Source organism: Pteropus medius, unplaced genomic scaffold (genome assembly GCF_902729225.1).
Source record: "Pteropus medius unplaced genomic scaffold, Ma_sr-lr_union100, whole genome shotgun sequence".
Lineage (NCBI taxonomy): Eukaryota > Metazoa > Chordata > Mammalia > Chiroptera > Pteropodidae > Pteropus > Pteropus medius.
Window position 1 is genome coordinate 10,558,389 of NW_024352783.1, and position 15,522 is coordinate 10,573,910.

General features: G+C 46.8%; 1 protein-coding gene across 6 annotated transcripts; it reads right to left on the bottom strand.

The window, feature by feature from the left end:
• Window positions 1-1,829: 1,829 nt before the first annotated feature.
• TMEM11 (transmembrane protein 11) lies at window positions 1,830-15,313 on the bottom strand. 6 transcript variants are annotated; one of them, XM_039847622.1, is made up of 5 exons: window positions 14,923-15,123; window positions 11,986-12,278; window positions 10,929-11,225; window positions 9,740-9,855; window positions 1,830-2,729 (listed from the first exon to the last, which is right to left on the bottom strand). In XM_039847622.1, exons 3-5 carry the CDS (start codon window positions 11,028-11,030, stop codon window positions 2,213-2,215), a joined length of 735 nt encoding a protein of 244 aa, XP_039703556.1. In that variant the 5' UTR covers window positions 11,031-11,225; window positions 11,986-12,278; window positions 14,923-15,123; the 3' UTR covers window positions 1,830-2,212. The 6 variants fall into 6 exon arrangements, 5 of the variants coding, with proteins under 5 accessions (XP_039703556.1, XP_039703555.1, XP_039703559.1 ...); XR_005649578.1 differs by lacking the exons at window positions 1,830-2,729; window positions 9,740-9,855 and adding an exon at window positions 8,282-9,739 and having other exon boundaries at window positions 14,923-15,142; XM_039847621.1 differs by lacking the exons at window positions 9,740-9,855; window positions 10,929-11,225; window positions 14,923-15,123 and adding an exon at window positions 15,149-15,313 and having other exon boundaries at window positions 12,118-12,278.
• Window positions 15,314-15,522: the final 209 nt, after the last annotated feature.

Sequence of the window (15,522 nt, forward strand, 5' to 3'; positions counted from 1 at the left end):
AAGACTGTAACAACATGAGAGACAGTAAGAGTTTGCGAGGGTCTGCTCTCATTTCCTGATGAGTTGGACCTTATGAAAGGTCTTTGCTCTTCTCTGAAATTGGAGTGAAGCGGACAGTTTAAATAACTCAGTGAACTGCATGAAGTGATACAGCCAGGACTCATGCATATGGACTTTGCAGAGGAGGGCCCACCCAACTTGGCCTCTTCTCTCTCTCAGTTGGCAGCTATTTAAGGCTGTTTCTTCAGGAGCGTTGTGGCATGTTACTGATGAACACTGCCCACTTGTCAGTGACATATATGTAGAAGGTGGCAGAAACAGATAAGTCAGTGCCAACAGAAGGGCCAGGCTGTCTAGGCACAGAAGTGGTTCTGCTGCTCTCCTTCCCAGCTAACTTGGCACTGCTAAAGTAGAGCCCTAGAATCTAAAACCCCTGCCCTGTGGTCCATGACAGCACCACATCCTCACCTCCTTGGCATGGAACACATAACTAAGGTGGCATTTCAGAATCTGAGCTAGTCCGCCCAACAAGAATCACTTTGTTCAGTGCACCTGGCTTCTATTTCTAATGAGGGCTTCTGCTCAGCTGCCCTGAGATGGCTACTGCTTGTCTACTTCTAGCTGCCTCCCCCATGAAATCCGATTTGCAGGCAGAGCATAGGGCTCCCTTTCCAAATGTGGGCAAAAATACCTACCATTCTTGCCTAGCAGGTTCAAGAGCCAGCAGTCAAGACGTGCGAGGGGTCATGGGCACTACACAGTCAAGGTGAGGTCTGTTTGTGACCACTACCAGTTCACCATTGTTCCAGATGGCCACACTGCCATGTAAACAGTAGTGTTTACCCAACACCATTGTGGCCACCGAGCACTTAACTGAGTAATTAGTATCTCTAGGGCCCCTGGAATTAAATCAGTTTCTCAGACTCTTCGTGGGCCATGAGTCCCTTTTGAAATCTTTTTAAAGCTCTGGGTCTCCCCCTACAAAAACTGGCCCAGTCACTCCTTTGATGCCTTCCTGTGCACCCCTTCATTACTGTCTGGTATCAGATCTTCCTGATAAATCCTTTAAAAGTAGGGGAAAAATCAGTATGGTTGCCTCTTAAACATGGGCTCTTCAAAAGTACTATGTAGCTCTTCAAAGCTGGCTGAGAACAGAGGTCTTAGGAAAGCTGCAGTTGTTAAGCAGGGGACCCAAAATCTTTGTGGAGGGGATAATTTTTCATTTATCCAAAGCCTTACAGGGAATGTGGGAAATGATGCATAATATGCCCTTTGGTGTGAGGGAGGAACATGGGACCCGGCTCCTGTGGAATGGTGGCACCAGGCAGGTACAGAGGCAGGGTGCTGCAGAGGCTGCTTTGAGGACTCTTCCCTCAGCCTAGGGACAGTGGGTTGAACTCAGGGTCCACGTCAAGAACAGTTTCAGTGATTTAAAAAAATGCAGATGTTTTTGTGTTTTCCAAATCAGAATCTAGACAAAAGATCCCAGGCCCCAGTTTCCCATATGAACCCATGTGGAAACCCAGTGACCTTTAGGCCTTGCCACCCTATTCTACCATGTCCCTGAACACCATTTAGCAGTGCTGGCCATGGAAACCGGGCCAGAGTGAGACATGAGACTGCTCTGGGAGGGGTCCTGCCCCAGGGCTATCTTGGGTCTAAGCCTGCCTTGTTCAAAGGCCTGTCCTTGCTGCAAATGGTGGCACCAGGCTGCAGCAAGGAACAGGGTGCTTTTCATGTTGCCAACTCCTTCTACATGCAAGCTGCCACTCTGAACAGACTGCGCGGCAGCAGCTGCAGACAGCCATGAAAAGAGAAGACACCTGGAGTTGAAATTCTCATAATTTTAATGGTCAATAGCTTCTGGTTGGCTCTGGATGGTATAGCCAAACAATATACTTAAAGACCCCCACCCCCAAGCGCGTTCACACCCCCTCAGCAGCAATGCTTACATTAACATTCCACTGCCCAGTCAGACTTCCATAGCCTCAGACTCCCTGTGGGTTACGGAAATCCACATCTTAGTGTGATGAGTTGAAAAACCCTTGGTACATTTGTGATCTGTGCTATTTCTTTTTTTAAAATAACAAATATTAAACCAAACACCTCCCTCGGCTCTGACGCCTCACAGAGCAAAAATGTTACTGTGCAACCTGAATACTCTGTTGTCTCTTGTGGGCTGGGTTGTTTGCTTCTCTCTGTTCTACTGAAATCATACAGCGTAGAGTTCGTAAATCTTCTTTACACAGTACACCAGGGCAGCAAGTGCTATCGTATTGTGCAGTCTCTTTCTGTGCAAATCATCCTTCCGGACCAGCACCACTGGGGTGGAGGAAGTGAGTGTGTGCAGGGGCAGGCGGGACAGTTTATAGGCATCATACTCCACTTGGTACTTGCAGCAAGGGTCAAACTGCCAGGAGATTCCGTAGAGGGTGCAGCAGGCCAGGCTCAGCACACCAGCAGGCAGGGAGATGTAGTGGGAGTAATCTAAGGGCAGTGCCAATGGGGTGAAGAGGCAGGCAGTACCCGCCAGCACGGTGGTCTTGTGTAGACAGTTGCCTACGGTGATCCAGCGGGCAGTCTCATCACCGATGCGGGTGGGCTCGATCACAATGTACTTGTACTGGGCTTCCAGGGCCTGCTCCAGCTCATACTCAAACTGGTCTTGCGCGTTCTCCCCGTTGTAGATCTCATGCACGATGTAACAGTCTGTGGCCGACAAGCTCACCCTTATGACGGAGGGGCGGGAAAAAGAGATGGTTAGGCTGGAAGCACTTACTGTTTCTTTGCCAAGACACTGAGGGGAAAGCCACGGAGGGGAAGTCTGGGCCTCAGGCTCATCAAAGAGCCTGAGCTCTTGAGGGCACCACATCTCACTTATGTTTTTATCTCTCTTAGAACCCAGTATTCAAGATAATTAGTAAAGAGTTCTTTTTCTGAATGAACAAAATGGAACATAAAAAAAGAGTATCCTGATCTTTAAGATGACAACCTACAATATGTACATGGTTTGGCGGTTACCCTAAATGCAGTGGACAGGTCTGTGAGTTAGCAGAATAGCCCCAAGGAAACAAGAAAGATTTCAGCCCCGAATCACATTAACACACACAGAACAGAAGCCCAAGGTCAGCAGGATGAAATCTGCTCTTGGTTAATCAGGGTAATTGACAGAAGGAGGATTCTTTGATGGAAACCTATAGACCCCTGAGACAGATGCCAGACACCCTGCCCTTTGCATGGTTCAAAAGCAGTCATCCTTGGCCTACAAAACACAAGGTAAATAGGGTTGCCTTCACATTGGGTGATTTGAGAACTAAACTCATCTAACCCCTGCAGGAGAACAAGCTTCACAAAGCCCTTCCCCAGGCCATCAACCCTAGCCCACTGCTTAGAAAAAAGCAGCCCTTTGATTTAATTAGGAAAGACATTGTCTCAAGAACAGTACTGACTCTGAAATTCAGAGGACGTTAAGGATCCCATGAGGGCCCCAGATGTGCCTGCCCATTCTGACTCTATAGGCCCAGTAAATGCTTCTCTTACTCACATAAGAAACACTGTTCACAAGACCCACTTCAAGGGGCTATGCTGCTCTTCTTCCCCCGGGACTAGGGATGAGTGATAGGACCATCGCAATGGAACCTTACTGAAGGCTCAGCTCCACATCAAGGCCAAACACCAGCAGTGACCATGGACCAAGAGGGCATTTTAGGTAGTTTCAGGATTCTCAGTCTGAGGGCTCTCTAGTGCAAACTTCCTATCCAGGGCAGAATGTTTCCATACCCCGCAAAGGCAAACCTTATTACAGGTCTGTACACACCTTGTCTCTATCACTTGGCTTGTTTCAGCCTGTCCAGATCTTTCTGAATCTCTATACTGCCATCCAGCACACACTGTTTCTCCTAGTTTTGTGTTATCTGTTCATCTGAAAAGTCTTTAGCCTACACTCTGAAAGGGGTGCTGCTAGACATAGCTCTTGAGGCTGGATCAAGTTGCTTAACCCATAGTACCAGGCTGTGCAGAGCCATTTTCTATCACATGCCTCAGTGAAAAGCAGCCCCTTCCCCTCAGCCACCCCTGGTGCCCAGGCTGGTCAGACCATCACAAAGAAGATGAGGATCCTGGTGATCACTGTTCCCCCTGCCTAAGTACACACCCCTTGCAAATGGGGTTCTGGATTAGTGAGTTGGGCCACACCACAGTGAACGTGGCCCACCCACCTGAGCTGCAAATGTCCAACAAAAAGCACAACCTTAAGTGCTAACGGACACCAGGCCAGCAGCTGAGGGTTCAGTACATGCACACCATGTGGTCACTCAGAGTAAAACCACAAGGGAGCTGGGGTCAGAGCTTCCTGGTCAGTGAGCATGCACATTAGGGTCCGGTGAAAGCTTTAAAAACAAGGTTGCGCCCCAGAACTTGAGTTCAGCATTAAGGTAGCCCCAGCCATTACATGTTAAGGGTGGTGGAAACTGAATTGTCGGGAGAAACTTCAAGGAAAAAGGACAGGATTGGAGAAACCTGTTCTACAGACCACCGAGTGCTCCTTCCAGTTATTATTCCCAGGCAGAATTCAGCATGGTAAAGCTACTTTTAAAAGCAAATAAGCAAATCTAAGAAGCAGTGTTTCACTCTAGTTGGATAAATGACTAATACTCTTGTGATCACATTAGAAATGAAGTCATTGGGAATGGGTTAGCAGTACCACCAAGTGCAGGGTCCTCCGGAAGGGGGCCTTCACTCACAGGTGGAGCCACTTTAACAAAAGGCACTGGTGGGACTCATGCAGAGGGCACTCTTTATCCTGAAAAGGTAACTGTAATTCATCCGGGCTCAGGGAAGCCTCCTAATTAAATCACAGGTCCTAATTAAACTGTGTGCACTGGGGAGAAGTTATTCCCTGAGGGTTGGACAAGAAGCCTCCTAAACATGAGATGCTGCCAAAGCACCTTGCTACATATGCCAGTGGTCAGGGCTGCCTTTCCGGGGCAGTTAATGAGCCATTTCTCTAAGAACCCACCAGAACTTTATGAAATGGGAAAAGCTGGGTTCTCCCTTGGAAGGCCTTTGTGGAGGTTTTCCATTTGGTTTTAATTCAGAGAGGTAAGAGGGAGAGCGTTTCAATTATTACTCCTAGGCAGGATTTAGCACTATAGAAACCACCTTTAGCAAACAAGCAAACCTAAGAGGAAGTCACATGAGACATTAAAGTCACTGGTAAAAGGTTGCCTGCCTCCAGATGTCCAGGGACAGGAGACTGGCTCCCAGGAAGGAGCACTCCTGGCCCAGAGATTTCCTTTATGTTCTGAAGTTCATCAGCCAAGAGAGACAGAGGGGAGAGAGAAGAACAAGGGAAAGGGAGGGGTCAAATCATGTATGATCTGTGAACTGCAGAGGTGGCACTTCCAAATCAGCTGTGTGTCCTGCTAGCTATCACAGTGAGGCCAGGGGACAACTTGCTGCCATCCAAAGTGAGCTTTCTGGCCACAAAGTCCTCTGGAACACTCAAAGCAAAACGTAGGTGTTAAGGTTGTGATTACAGAATGTTCTTGCCAAACTCCAAATCTGTCTGAGCAGTACCGTTCTCTGCCCAGCAGACTGTAGCCATCCTAAATGTGAAAAAAATACTATTAAGCCCAATAATGCCAGTTGGAACCCCAGCACCTGGAACAGACTGCTCTATCTTAAACACATCAGTGGGCATATCCCACCTTGCCCCATCCCATGCTAACCGGGTCCCTCCTCAGCTCCCAGCTGCCCTCTCCTCTGCAAGCCCAGCTGGTATCCATATTCACCCAGGCCCACCTTTCCCAGCCCATCCCAGGGGGAGGCTCCCTCTGGTTCCTCAGGCAAGTGTGGTAGGCAAGGCCATCTCCTATCATTTGTTAACACAGAATAGTGTGTGTGTCCACTGGTCCCACCAAGCCTGGAAGTGAAGTACCATCTCAGTGCTGTCATCAGGTGCACCCATTTTGAGCCCCAACAGCACAGGAGCAGACACGAGTAGTTGTTACCTTGTGCCTTCGTTGGCGGGCAGTCATGAACACCACAACTCAGAGGAGCATGAATAGACATGTACTCAGCCAGTACATACACCATGAGGCTGTGAAAGCATGCTGTTTCCTGGAGCCCCCATATCTTACTATGGTGTGGGCAGGTCACCTCACTCTTATCCATCACCGTAAATGAACTCTCTGTAGTGTGAAGATGAGCATAAACACTCAAGTAACTTCCCAGGCACCTTCAGACAAGGCAGTCTTAGAAGCCGGACCAGCCAGCAGTGCCATAAACTCACCAAGTCCTTATATAAAGCGAAACCTGCTACACCCAATTCAGGAAAGGGATTCTTAGTTTCCACTGGGAAAGGATGAAATCTGAAGTCTAGAGGAGATTTCCAGGATTCCTAATAATGTATAAGGAAGGAAACAGCAAGGTTCCAAACAAACATGGACACGTAAGTAGGAGGTCCCCTTTGTTAGAGGCCACCTCCCAAGCAGTACCCACTCCTTTCACCTGGGATGATAGTGGGGTGCCATCTGCCCCTGCAAATGTAGGTTTTAAAGGCTGCCTGGACCACCAGATTCAGTTCTGCATGGTTGACATGAACTGTCACTTCAAAAACCTGGTAGCTGAGGATACCCAGGAGAAAGCCATATCTACAGCCACCCAGCTACCCCAGCGCCCACCCACATATGGCTTGCTTTTGGTTCCGGGTCAAATGAAACCCAATTAAGAAAAGAACCCAGTTAGAAGACTGCCTTGAACCATTTCTGAGCATCACCAGCCAACCCCTAATTTGAACCCTGGTACAGAACAGAAAAAAACCCAAACCAAAAAAACAGCTAAGTGGAACCTTTTGAGCCCTGGACTTCCTATGGGGCTGTATTTTTGCTTTTCATTGCAGGTGTGAAATGACCAGTAAGACAGCATAATAAAAAGTTAGTGTTTAAAAAGAGAGATAGCACTGATAATGGAAAAGTCTCTAAGAAATAGAAGTGACAAGGCGAGTACATAACAGTGTTTATGGTATGTGCATCTTTAGTGTATTTTTTAAAAGGTATACATTTGCTTTTATATGCACAAAACATTTCTGGACAGATATACAAAGACCTAAGAATTATGTCACTGGGGAGGGGAATGGAGTGGCTCTAGAAAGAAAAAGAGGTCCCTTTTAACCAAATAAGTTTTGAACCTTTAGTACTTACAGAACAGGGTTATTCTCCTAAACACCCTCTACCAGCACTGAGATTGCTTTGAATGTTGAACCCTTAACTAGCACGTGGAGCAGGACATGAACCTATCTGAGCCTGAGTGACTGCTACAGACGCTGAACTTGTGACTAGGGCTCTTGAACTTGCCTCCTCTTCTGCCTTCAACCAGAGTCGGCCTGAAGCCTGATACCTAAGACCCTCCTCTCCTCTCCTCTGAATCCACTCTGGCGGTACTCAAGAAACTCTGGCTTTCCAGCAAAAAGGTGGCCAATGAGGAATCACAGAACAAACTCCATTTCCTCCAGGATCTGGGCACCTCATGCCCCCTCATACCACTGCAAAATCGGTCTCAAATGAATCTGGGATTACAGAAGTAGTCTCAAACATGGGATCCCAAAGTCTGGAGACACTTCCCCAAGTCAGAGCTGTACAAGTATGTTCAGAGCAGCACTGTTTGATGAGAACAAAAAATTATTGATGGAAGACAAATAGTGACATCCTCCACAAGAGTGAAAATGGAATCAGAGATGTGCAACTGAGACCCTTACTTGTAAGATAGAGGGGAAAGCAGGTATAAACACATGCAGATGGCCACTGCACATACACAATTCAAAAGCATAGAGAACTAAAGGATGTGCTATTTAGGAATATTTTCATGTATGGTAACTATGAAGAAAACCAAAAGAATGACAGACAATTCAGGAGCGAGGTGGCCTCGGCCTGACAAGAGGGACATGTGGGGTCAGGTTAATGCTAGTTATCTACTTCTTAAGCTGAGTGGTGAGCACACAGGTTTATTAATTTTTAATTATGGTAAAATACACATAAAATTTACTCTCAAGTGTACAGTTCAGTAATGTTAAGTACATTCACAATGTTGTGCAACCAATCTCCAGAACTTTTTCATCTTACAAAACTAAAACTCTTTACCCATTAAGCAATAACTCTCACCCTACCCCACCCTGATCATTTTACTTTCTATCCCTATGAATGTGACTATTCTAGGTATCTCATATAAGTGGAATCATACAGTCTTTGTCCTTTTGTGACTGGCTTATGTCACTTGACATAATGTTTTCAAGGTTCATCCATGTTATACAGCATGTGTCCGTCTCTTTCCTTTTTAAGGATGAATAATATCCTAATGTATGTATAAACCACATTTTGTTTGTCCATTCATCCACTGATGGACATTTATTTCCACTTCCTAGCTGTAGTGAATAATACTATGAATATAGGTATAAAAATATCTGTTTGAGTCTCTTTCAATTTCTTTGGATATATACCTAGAAATGGAATTGTTGGATCACACGGTAATTCTATTTTTCCTTTTTTGAGGAACCACTATACTGTTTTCCACAGCAGCTGTACCATTTTACATTCCCACCATCAATGCAGGAGGGTTCCAATTTCTCTACATCCTTACCAACACTTATGTTTTTTCCAATTATCCACATTCTCGACAACACTGTTTTGTTTTTAATAGTAGGCTTCCTGATGGGTGTGAGGTGGTATCTCGTGATTTGTACTTTTTTAGTAACAGCTTTATTGAGATAGAATTCACACTCCATACAGTTCACCCATTTAAAGTGTACAGTTCCATGGCTCAGCACTTTCACCAAGTTGTGCAAAGAACACCGCAATCAATTTTAGATCATTTGCATTATCCCAAGAAGAAACCCATCACTCCCCATTTCTTCCAGCCCTTCTATCCCTTGGCAATCACTAGTCTACTTTCTGACTCTCTGAGTTGGCCTATTCTGGACATTTTATATACATGCAATCATATAGTACACTGGCTTTTGTGACTGTCTTCTTTTATTTAACACATTTTCAAGGGTCATACATATTGTAGTAAGTTAAGGACTTTTCACATTCAGAAATATATTTTTGATAGGTTTAACATATAATTTTTAAAAACCTAAGGCAAACTGTCTGGGGGGTTATCAAAGGTGCTATACACGATAAAAGGTCAGTAACAGTTTTCTCTGGATGGTGGCCTAACAGCTGACTCTTAAATTTTATTTTTCTTCATACTTTTTTGTATTAAAAAAATTAAACGTGCTCCTTTTATAATGGAAAAATTATAAACCTTTTCTTAAAAAGAAAAATGCTGTTCAATAGCTCTGTATCCCTTGGGGTGAAGAGACCAGAGACATGGGCCCTCCACAGCCGAAGACAGCAGTAGACAGCCCACTTCCACTCCAGCAGCAACTAGGTGCCTGCAGAGAAGCCTGCGCTTTTGGGGAACAAGCCCATCATTGCAGCCAGGTCTGAGTGCAGGCGGCTTCTCATTGCTGAGGTGTCATGCCCGTCTCACACCCCTGCAGTCCTGCCAGTGAGCATGAAGACAATTCCATTTCCATGTTTCACTCAAACAAGCACTGGCCAAGCTGTCCTGCAAGCCACCATCCCTTTCTGGTCACACCAGAACCAGAACCAAATCTAACTATAGTGGAAGCACTTGCTTTAGGCCCACTTCCTGGAGCGGGCCCTGGGATCACAGGCAGGACTGAAGTGTGAGCTCCCACCTGAAATACAAAAGGCTGTCGACTTTGAGCTCCTTCAAAGCAGAGAATGTATTTTCATCATGGTATCCCCAGCACTGGGCCTGAATGTGACAGGTTCCCAATAGACATTCGCGTAACTACATTTGAAATGAGTGACGGGAGAAGAAAAACAATTACAGAAATTAAGAGAACCAGTGACTGAAAAATTAAACTAAGTCCATATGCTAAGTTGCTTTCCACCTAATAAGCATGTGCTCACTGGATCACCTATGACATGTGAGGTGCTGGACTCTACTTCTACTCCTGGCTGTAGGAAAACTCACTTTTGACTAACCAAAAATTGCTTGCTTCCTCAGGATCCAAAGAAAGCAGTAAAATTCTATTCTATGGATTTAAAGGCCAGTTAGAACAAAAAGACACAGGCATGTTACCCCAAATACTGAAAACAGTTCCATACAGGCCAAGGAACTTCTGTAGGGCACCTGGCATTTTCATCTATTTCAGAAAAAGCAAGTGCAAAAGAACGGTTTCCTCTTCTGTGTTCTAGCAACTGGGCAGCTCTCTGCTTTGGGAACAAGAACACAGTACCCCAAGTGTGGGAGTAAAGAGACCTGGATTCAAGTTCCCTCTCAGTCACTCACTGGCTTTGTGTCCAAGGGCAAACCCCCTTGCTGCTCTGAGCCAGCTTCCCTGGCGTCAAATGGGGCAAAGGCCCTAGCTCTCCCAGAGTACTTCAGGGAAGACGGGATGGGGTCTGCGTGTGCAAACCAAAGTGACAGCTGCAAAGCACCACCCAGTTTAAAGTCCATGCAGCTGTTGAAATTAATTAAAATTAAGTAAACTGAAACATTCAGTTCCTCTGACACAAGCTACGTTTCAAATGCTTGACAGCCACATGTGGCTAAATGGCTGCCCTAATGGACAGCCTTGAGCTAAACTGTTATGACTACTAATTGATTACTGGCTTTCCTAAGAACTCAGTAGCCCATAATGTTGCTGCTAGCGCCAGGGACAGAACACAGTGGCAGCTGGGAGGTTCTTGGGTGTGCTCACTCTGTGTAGTACTTTCCATGTCCTCCCATTGCCCTCATTCACTGAGGAGCATGCATATACACACACCCACACTCCCTCCACCACCACACACACACACCCCACCCCAGGCCCAGAGTAGAGAAGCCCAACTCAGGCTTGGCCTCAGCCTCCTCCTCACCTTCCTGGACATAAGACCATCCTTCTTTTCTTCAGAAAGTTGAGCCTGAATTGGAATGTGGTCTAAAGCAGGGGTCCCCAACCCCCCGGACCACGGACCCATAATGGTCCATGGCCTGTCAGGAATGGGGCTGCACAGCAGGAGGCAAGCGAAGCTTCATCTGTATTTGCAGCCGCTCCCCAGCGCTCCCCAGCACCAGCATCACCGCCTCAGCTCCACTTCAAATCATCAGGCATTAGATTCTCATAGGAGCATCAGTCTCTGGTGCCAAAAAGGTGGGGACCTCTGGCTAAAGGACTAAACCACAGAGGTAGAAGTTATTGCAACTGGAATCCAGACTGGTTGACTGAATCAAGGAAAACCGAAATTCATGCCAAAAAGGATGAATCCCAGTAGATCCTAACCTACAATATCCAATTTCTGGGATCAGAACATGTACAACTCCACCTTCTGGTAGTCAGCTGAGTGGGACCCAGCACCCTCAGGGCTACAAACTTACATACTTGGGTGCAGATGCTGTGCCTGTAAGGCTCATCCAGACCAGAAGGAAACAAACATTTTCACCAAACACTAGAGCCAGAACGGGAGTCTTTCAAGGGAAATAAAAACCCTAAACCCCTGACGGTCCTCAGCAATAAAAGGAAAGGATCAGATCAAAACAAGGGGAATGTGTGCTCCCTGCCCACATGGCTTGTAGACAATCTGTTCAGCTGGACTGGGAACTAAACCCTCCACCGGCCACCCAGGACCAAATGTGTCTGATTCACATATAAAAGCAAAGCTGTCAGAGGATCAAGTCCTGAGGAGTAAAGCAGGCTACAGAAGATATGGAAGTAATCCCCAGGTACTAGCTGCCTAAAAACACTGGAGCAGATGGCTGCACAAGCCAGGGGAGGGTCAGGCCATAAAAAGTGATATTACTCTAAAACCTGAGCAATTAGTCCAGCATGCTCAGCCCTTTAAACAGTGCTGCTGCCTCAAATCATAATTAGAAACAGATCAAATACACCTTCACGTGATGATAAAAACAGGAACTGGGAGTCTTGGCTATACTCACATTCCAATAATCACGGAGAACTCAGGGGTGCTCAGGGGCCCTGAGGAAGTGAAGACAAGCGGTACAAGGAGACAGGTGGACCGTCTGTGAGCTGGTCCGGGTTACCACTCAAGTGGCAGAACACACAGATACCTGCACTGTGCCTTCCTAGATGGGCAAGTGTGTCTCAAAGACGCCGACAGGACAAGTGGCAATCTGTTTCGTGTGCTCGCTGCCAGTGTGCTGAATTTTGGACAAGAATTCAGGTTACAGCTCAGAGTCTGATGTTCTTCATTACAAACACTGTTGATTCCCTAGATTTAATGGAGTGGAGAGAAAAATCAACATGCAAGCAGCTTTCATTTTGCTATTTCCACCCCTCTCTTATTTCAGTCTAGACCGTCACTGTCCTCTCAACAGAACTTTCTGCAATGATGGATATGTTCTGTATCTGTGCTATCCAATAGGGTAGTCAGCCATATGTGGCTACCGAGCACGTGAAATGTGGCTAGCATGACTGATGAGCTAAATTTTTCATTTTATTTAATTTTAATTAATTGTCACATGTGACGAGTGGCTACTGAATTAATACAGCTCTAAACTCAAGTACCAGGTTCTAAACTCAACCATCATTAATACACAGCTGATGACAGTAATTCTTGTGGACAATCTGGCACCAGGCAGGGCCTTTAAATACAAGGCATGCTTTAGAGTTTGCAGCCACTGGCAAATCTGGAAAGTTTGCCCAAAGCATTGCTCTATTCTAGCCCTTTCCCTAAACCAGGCCATGCTTCCTTCAGTTTCAGCATAAAGCACATTCCAACCAGGTACGTGCAGCAACTAAGGAAAGTGATCTTACAATGTGGAGCTGAGATCTGAGCACAAATGTGACATGGAACAAAGTCATTTAAAGAGCCATAAACAGCCTATTTCAGTCACAAGAACCAATAGGCTTGGGCCTCATAATCTATGGTCCTTGCCAATCAATTAATCCAGCCTGCCCCACTCAAACAGTCTTCCTAACCACTGAGCAGGAATGGAGTTGTGCCCAGAAGTTAGCTAGCTGGCAGGGTTGGGGCGCAGGGAGAAGGCAGTATGTTTCCAGCCCCTGCTCAGCATGGGAGGCTTTTAGGCAAACTATGCTTTCCAACAGTACATCTAGGGCCTCATAGCAAAGGCAAATGGAGTCCCAGCGTGTCACACATATACCCCCTCTTCCACCACACTGAGTTATCTGGAAGCAAGACAGATGGTGCAAACAAAGGGGTACCCCCCTCCACAGTGCATTATCTGGGAGGAGAGATGGTGTCACCCAAACCTCAAAACCAGATGCCCCATTCCTGTCTAATGCACAACATCTGCATGTGTGAGCAGAACTTTCAGTTTCAGGCTAATGGTTGCAACCTGAACACACCTAAGGAGACCAGGCAGGAAACTGCAATAAATCAAGCTGTCAGGTGAGGAATGATGAACTAGAAAGCACTTGCACTGACCAAACAAGTCGGCCACTACTCAGCTTTTCGAGGAGAGTTTTCTGTGAAAATTTTCAATTTATAAACCGGGCAACTGATTTAAATTCTCTTAAAAACGGAGGGTCAACAATCAAGAACTGGATTCAACCTATAGGCTGCTGGTCTGCAAACTAAGATTTGAATTAATGATTGTCCTGAACCAAGGAGAAAAAAAATCCCCAATATCTAACTTCTTAAATCAGTAAAGGTTTAACAGCCCCTGTATGATGACTGGGGCATCCCCATTTGGCCTTTTCAGTTGTTTTTATCCAAAGAGGAGGAATGTCTTTCTCTCTGATACTCTAAGTTTTCTAAACAGGTTATTTTCTATTACTAAAGGACTAATGTTCGCATTAAAGACCTTGAAAATATTTACTAGTTTTTAAGGCCATCTGAAAATCATCGACATCACTTTAGTTACTTTCTACCCACCGATCTACAAAATACAAGATGGGAGTTGGAAAAACAAAGATATCTGCTTGTCATTCACTGCTTTTCCTAGGAAGAGGAAATGCAGAACGGACAATGCTGGATACCTCTGAGCTCAAGAATAAAATGCAAGGTAAAGGGGGTCTGTCCATAGCAACTACCAAACACGAAGAATTTTCTGGATTGGGAAAACTATCTGAAGGCAACAGCGATGAATATGTGATAGAATCAGAGAAAAGGAATAATGCAGGGTAAAGTAGTTGAGAGAAAGGGGAAGAGAAAACGTGTCTGTTTAACAGTCTTCATCATAAAGACAAAAAAATGCACACAAGAAACTCATTTCTTGCTAACCTCTGCTACGCCGTAAAAGAATCGACAGGAGTTTAGTCCAGGTGACTCCACCAATAGACATCCTTTCCCAAACTTCTAGTAGATTACCAGCTTCTAATGGTTTCTATTGGCTGAAACGGCTTTCCAAACGCAAAAACTGTAAAAGTACTCCAATCTAATATCCTAGAAATCAGTTCGCCAAATAGAGATCCATTTGGAAGAAACAAGCTCCTAGCTCCCGATTCACACACCATTCATTAAGAAAGGTCACTTTTAAGGACTTCCACGACATGGGAGCTTGCAGAAAACCCTCAAAAAGTCCTAAGAATGCCTCTCGAGGAAGCGGCCGGCTCTCGGCCAGAGACACAACTGGGGAAGGCTAAGACTACCTTCGGTAACGTGGAGATCGCACTTCCCTTCCTGCAGCAGGCCCGCTCGGTGAAAGCTTCCTTCTCCCTACCAGGAGCCAATCCTCGCCAAGTCTGGGGTCACGGCCGAGATGGCCCGCGTGTAGCCAGGGGTGGGAGCCTCGAACGCCGCACGGCCCCGCGGGCAGCTGGGCGGGCTCCTTGGGCCTGCGCGGGGCCCCAGTCCACTCCGCGCCACCCAGCCTCCATCTCGGCCCAGACCTTATACGACCGCGGCCCACCTCGCCGGGCCCCGCCATCACCGCTTCCCTTGAACACACCTCGGAGACCGCTTTGGCCCGGCTCGATTGGGCACCGGCTTCCACTCGGATCCCGAATGGGCCCGGACTGGAACCCCGCGTGCCCGGCGAGGGGACGGGAGGGTGAGTGGGCGAGAAGGAGCCAGGGAACTACGGTAGAGAGAGCGCTGCAGTCCCAAGAGGCCTCACTGGCTCACCAGCTCCTGAGTCACACACTCTGGGGAAGCAACAAGCCGCCGAATCTCACCTCTCCCGGGCGCTGCCGCCGCTGCTGCTCGGGCCAAGGCGCCTCCTTCCCCACGCGGCCATCTTGGAGACACACTGCTCGCAAATGTCTCGCGCCAAGGCAGCCTTGGGCTAGCGAGCGGACGGAAGGGAAATGTAGTCCGGGCTGCATCCCGGGACAGCTCGAGAGGTGGAACCCGAGCCCCTCTGGACTACAATGCCCACAATGACTAGGTACTGGAAAGCCCCGCCTCCTCGAAGTTGCCTGGAAATTGTAGTCCTCAGATCGGGCGGCGTGTGAGAGCCGTCCTGGGCAGAGTCCTATTCAGCGTTCCTTTTTAGAAATTGAAATCCCCAAAGTTCACAGCCTGGTAGTCTCAGGCACCCACCCACTAG

Bases quoted from the DNA above. Each gene is read 5' to 3' on its own strand.
- TMEM11 (XM_039847621.1), bottom strand. From the start codon at position 15,298: ATGCAGCCCGGACTACATTTCCCTTCCGTCCGCTCGCTAGCCCAAGGC. The intron at 12,279-15,148 runs GTGAGATTCGGC...CATTAAATCTAG, and splicing joins GGCGGCAGCGCCCGGGAGAG to GGAATCAACAGTGTTTGTAA. The intron at 2,730-12,117 runs GTATCTGTGTGT...CTCCGTCATAAG, and splicing joins TCTAGGAAGGCACAGTGCAG to GGTGAGCTTGTCGGCCACAG.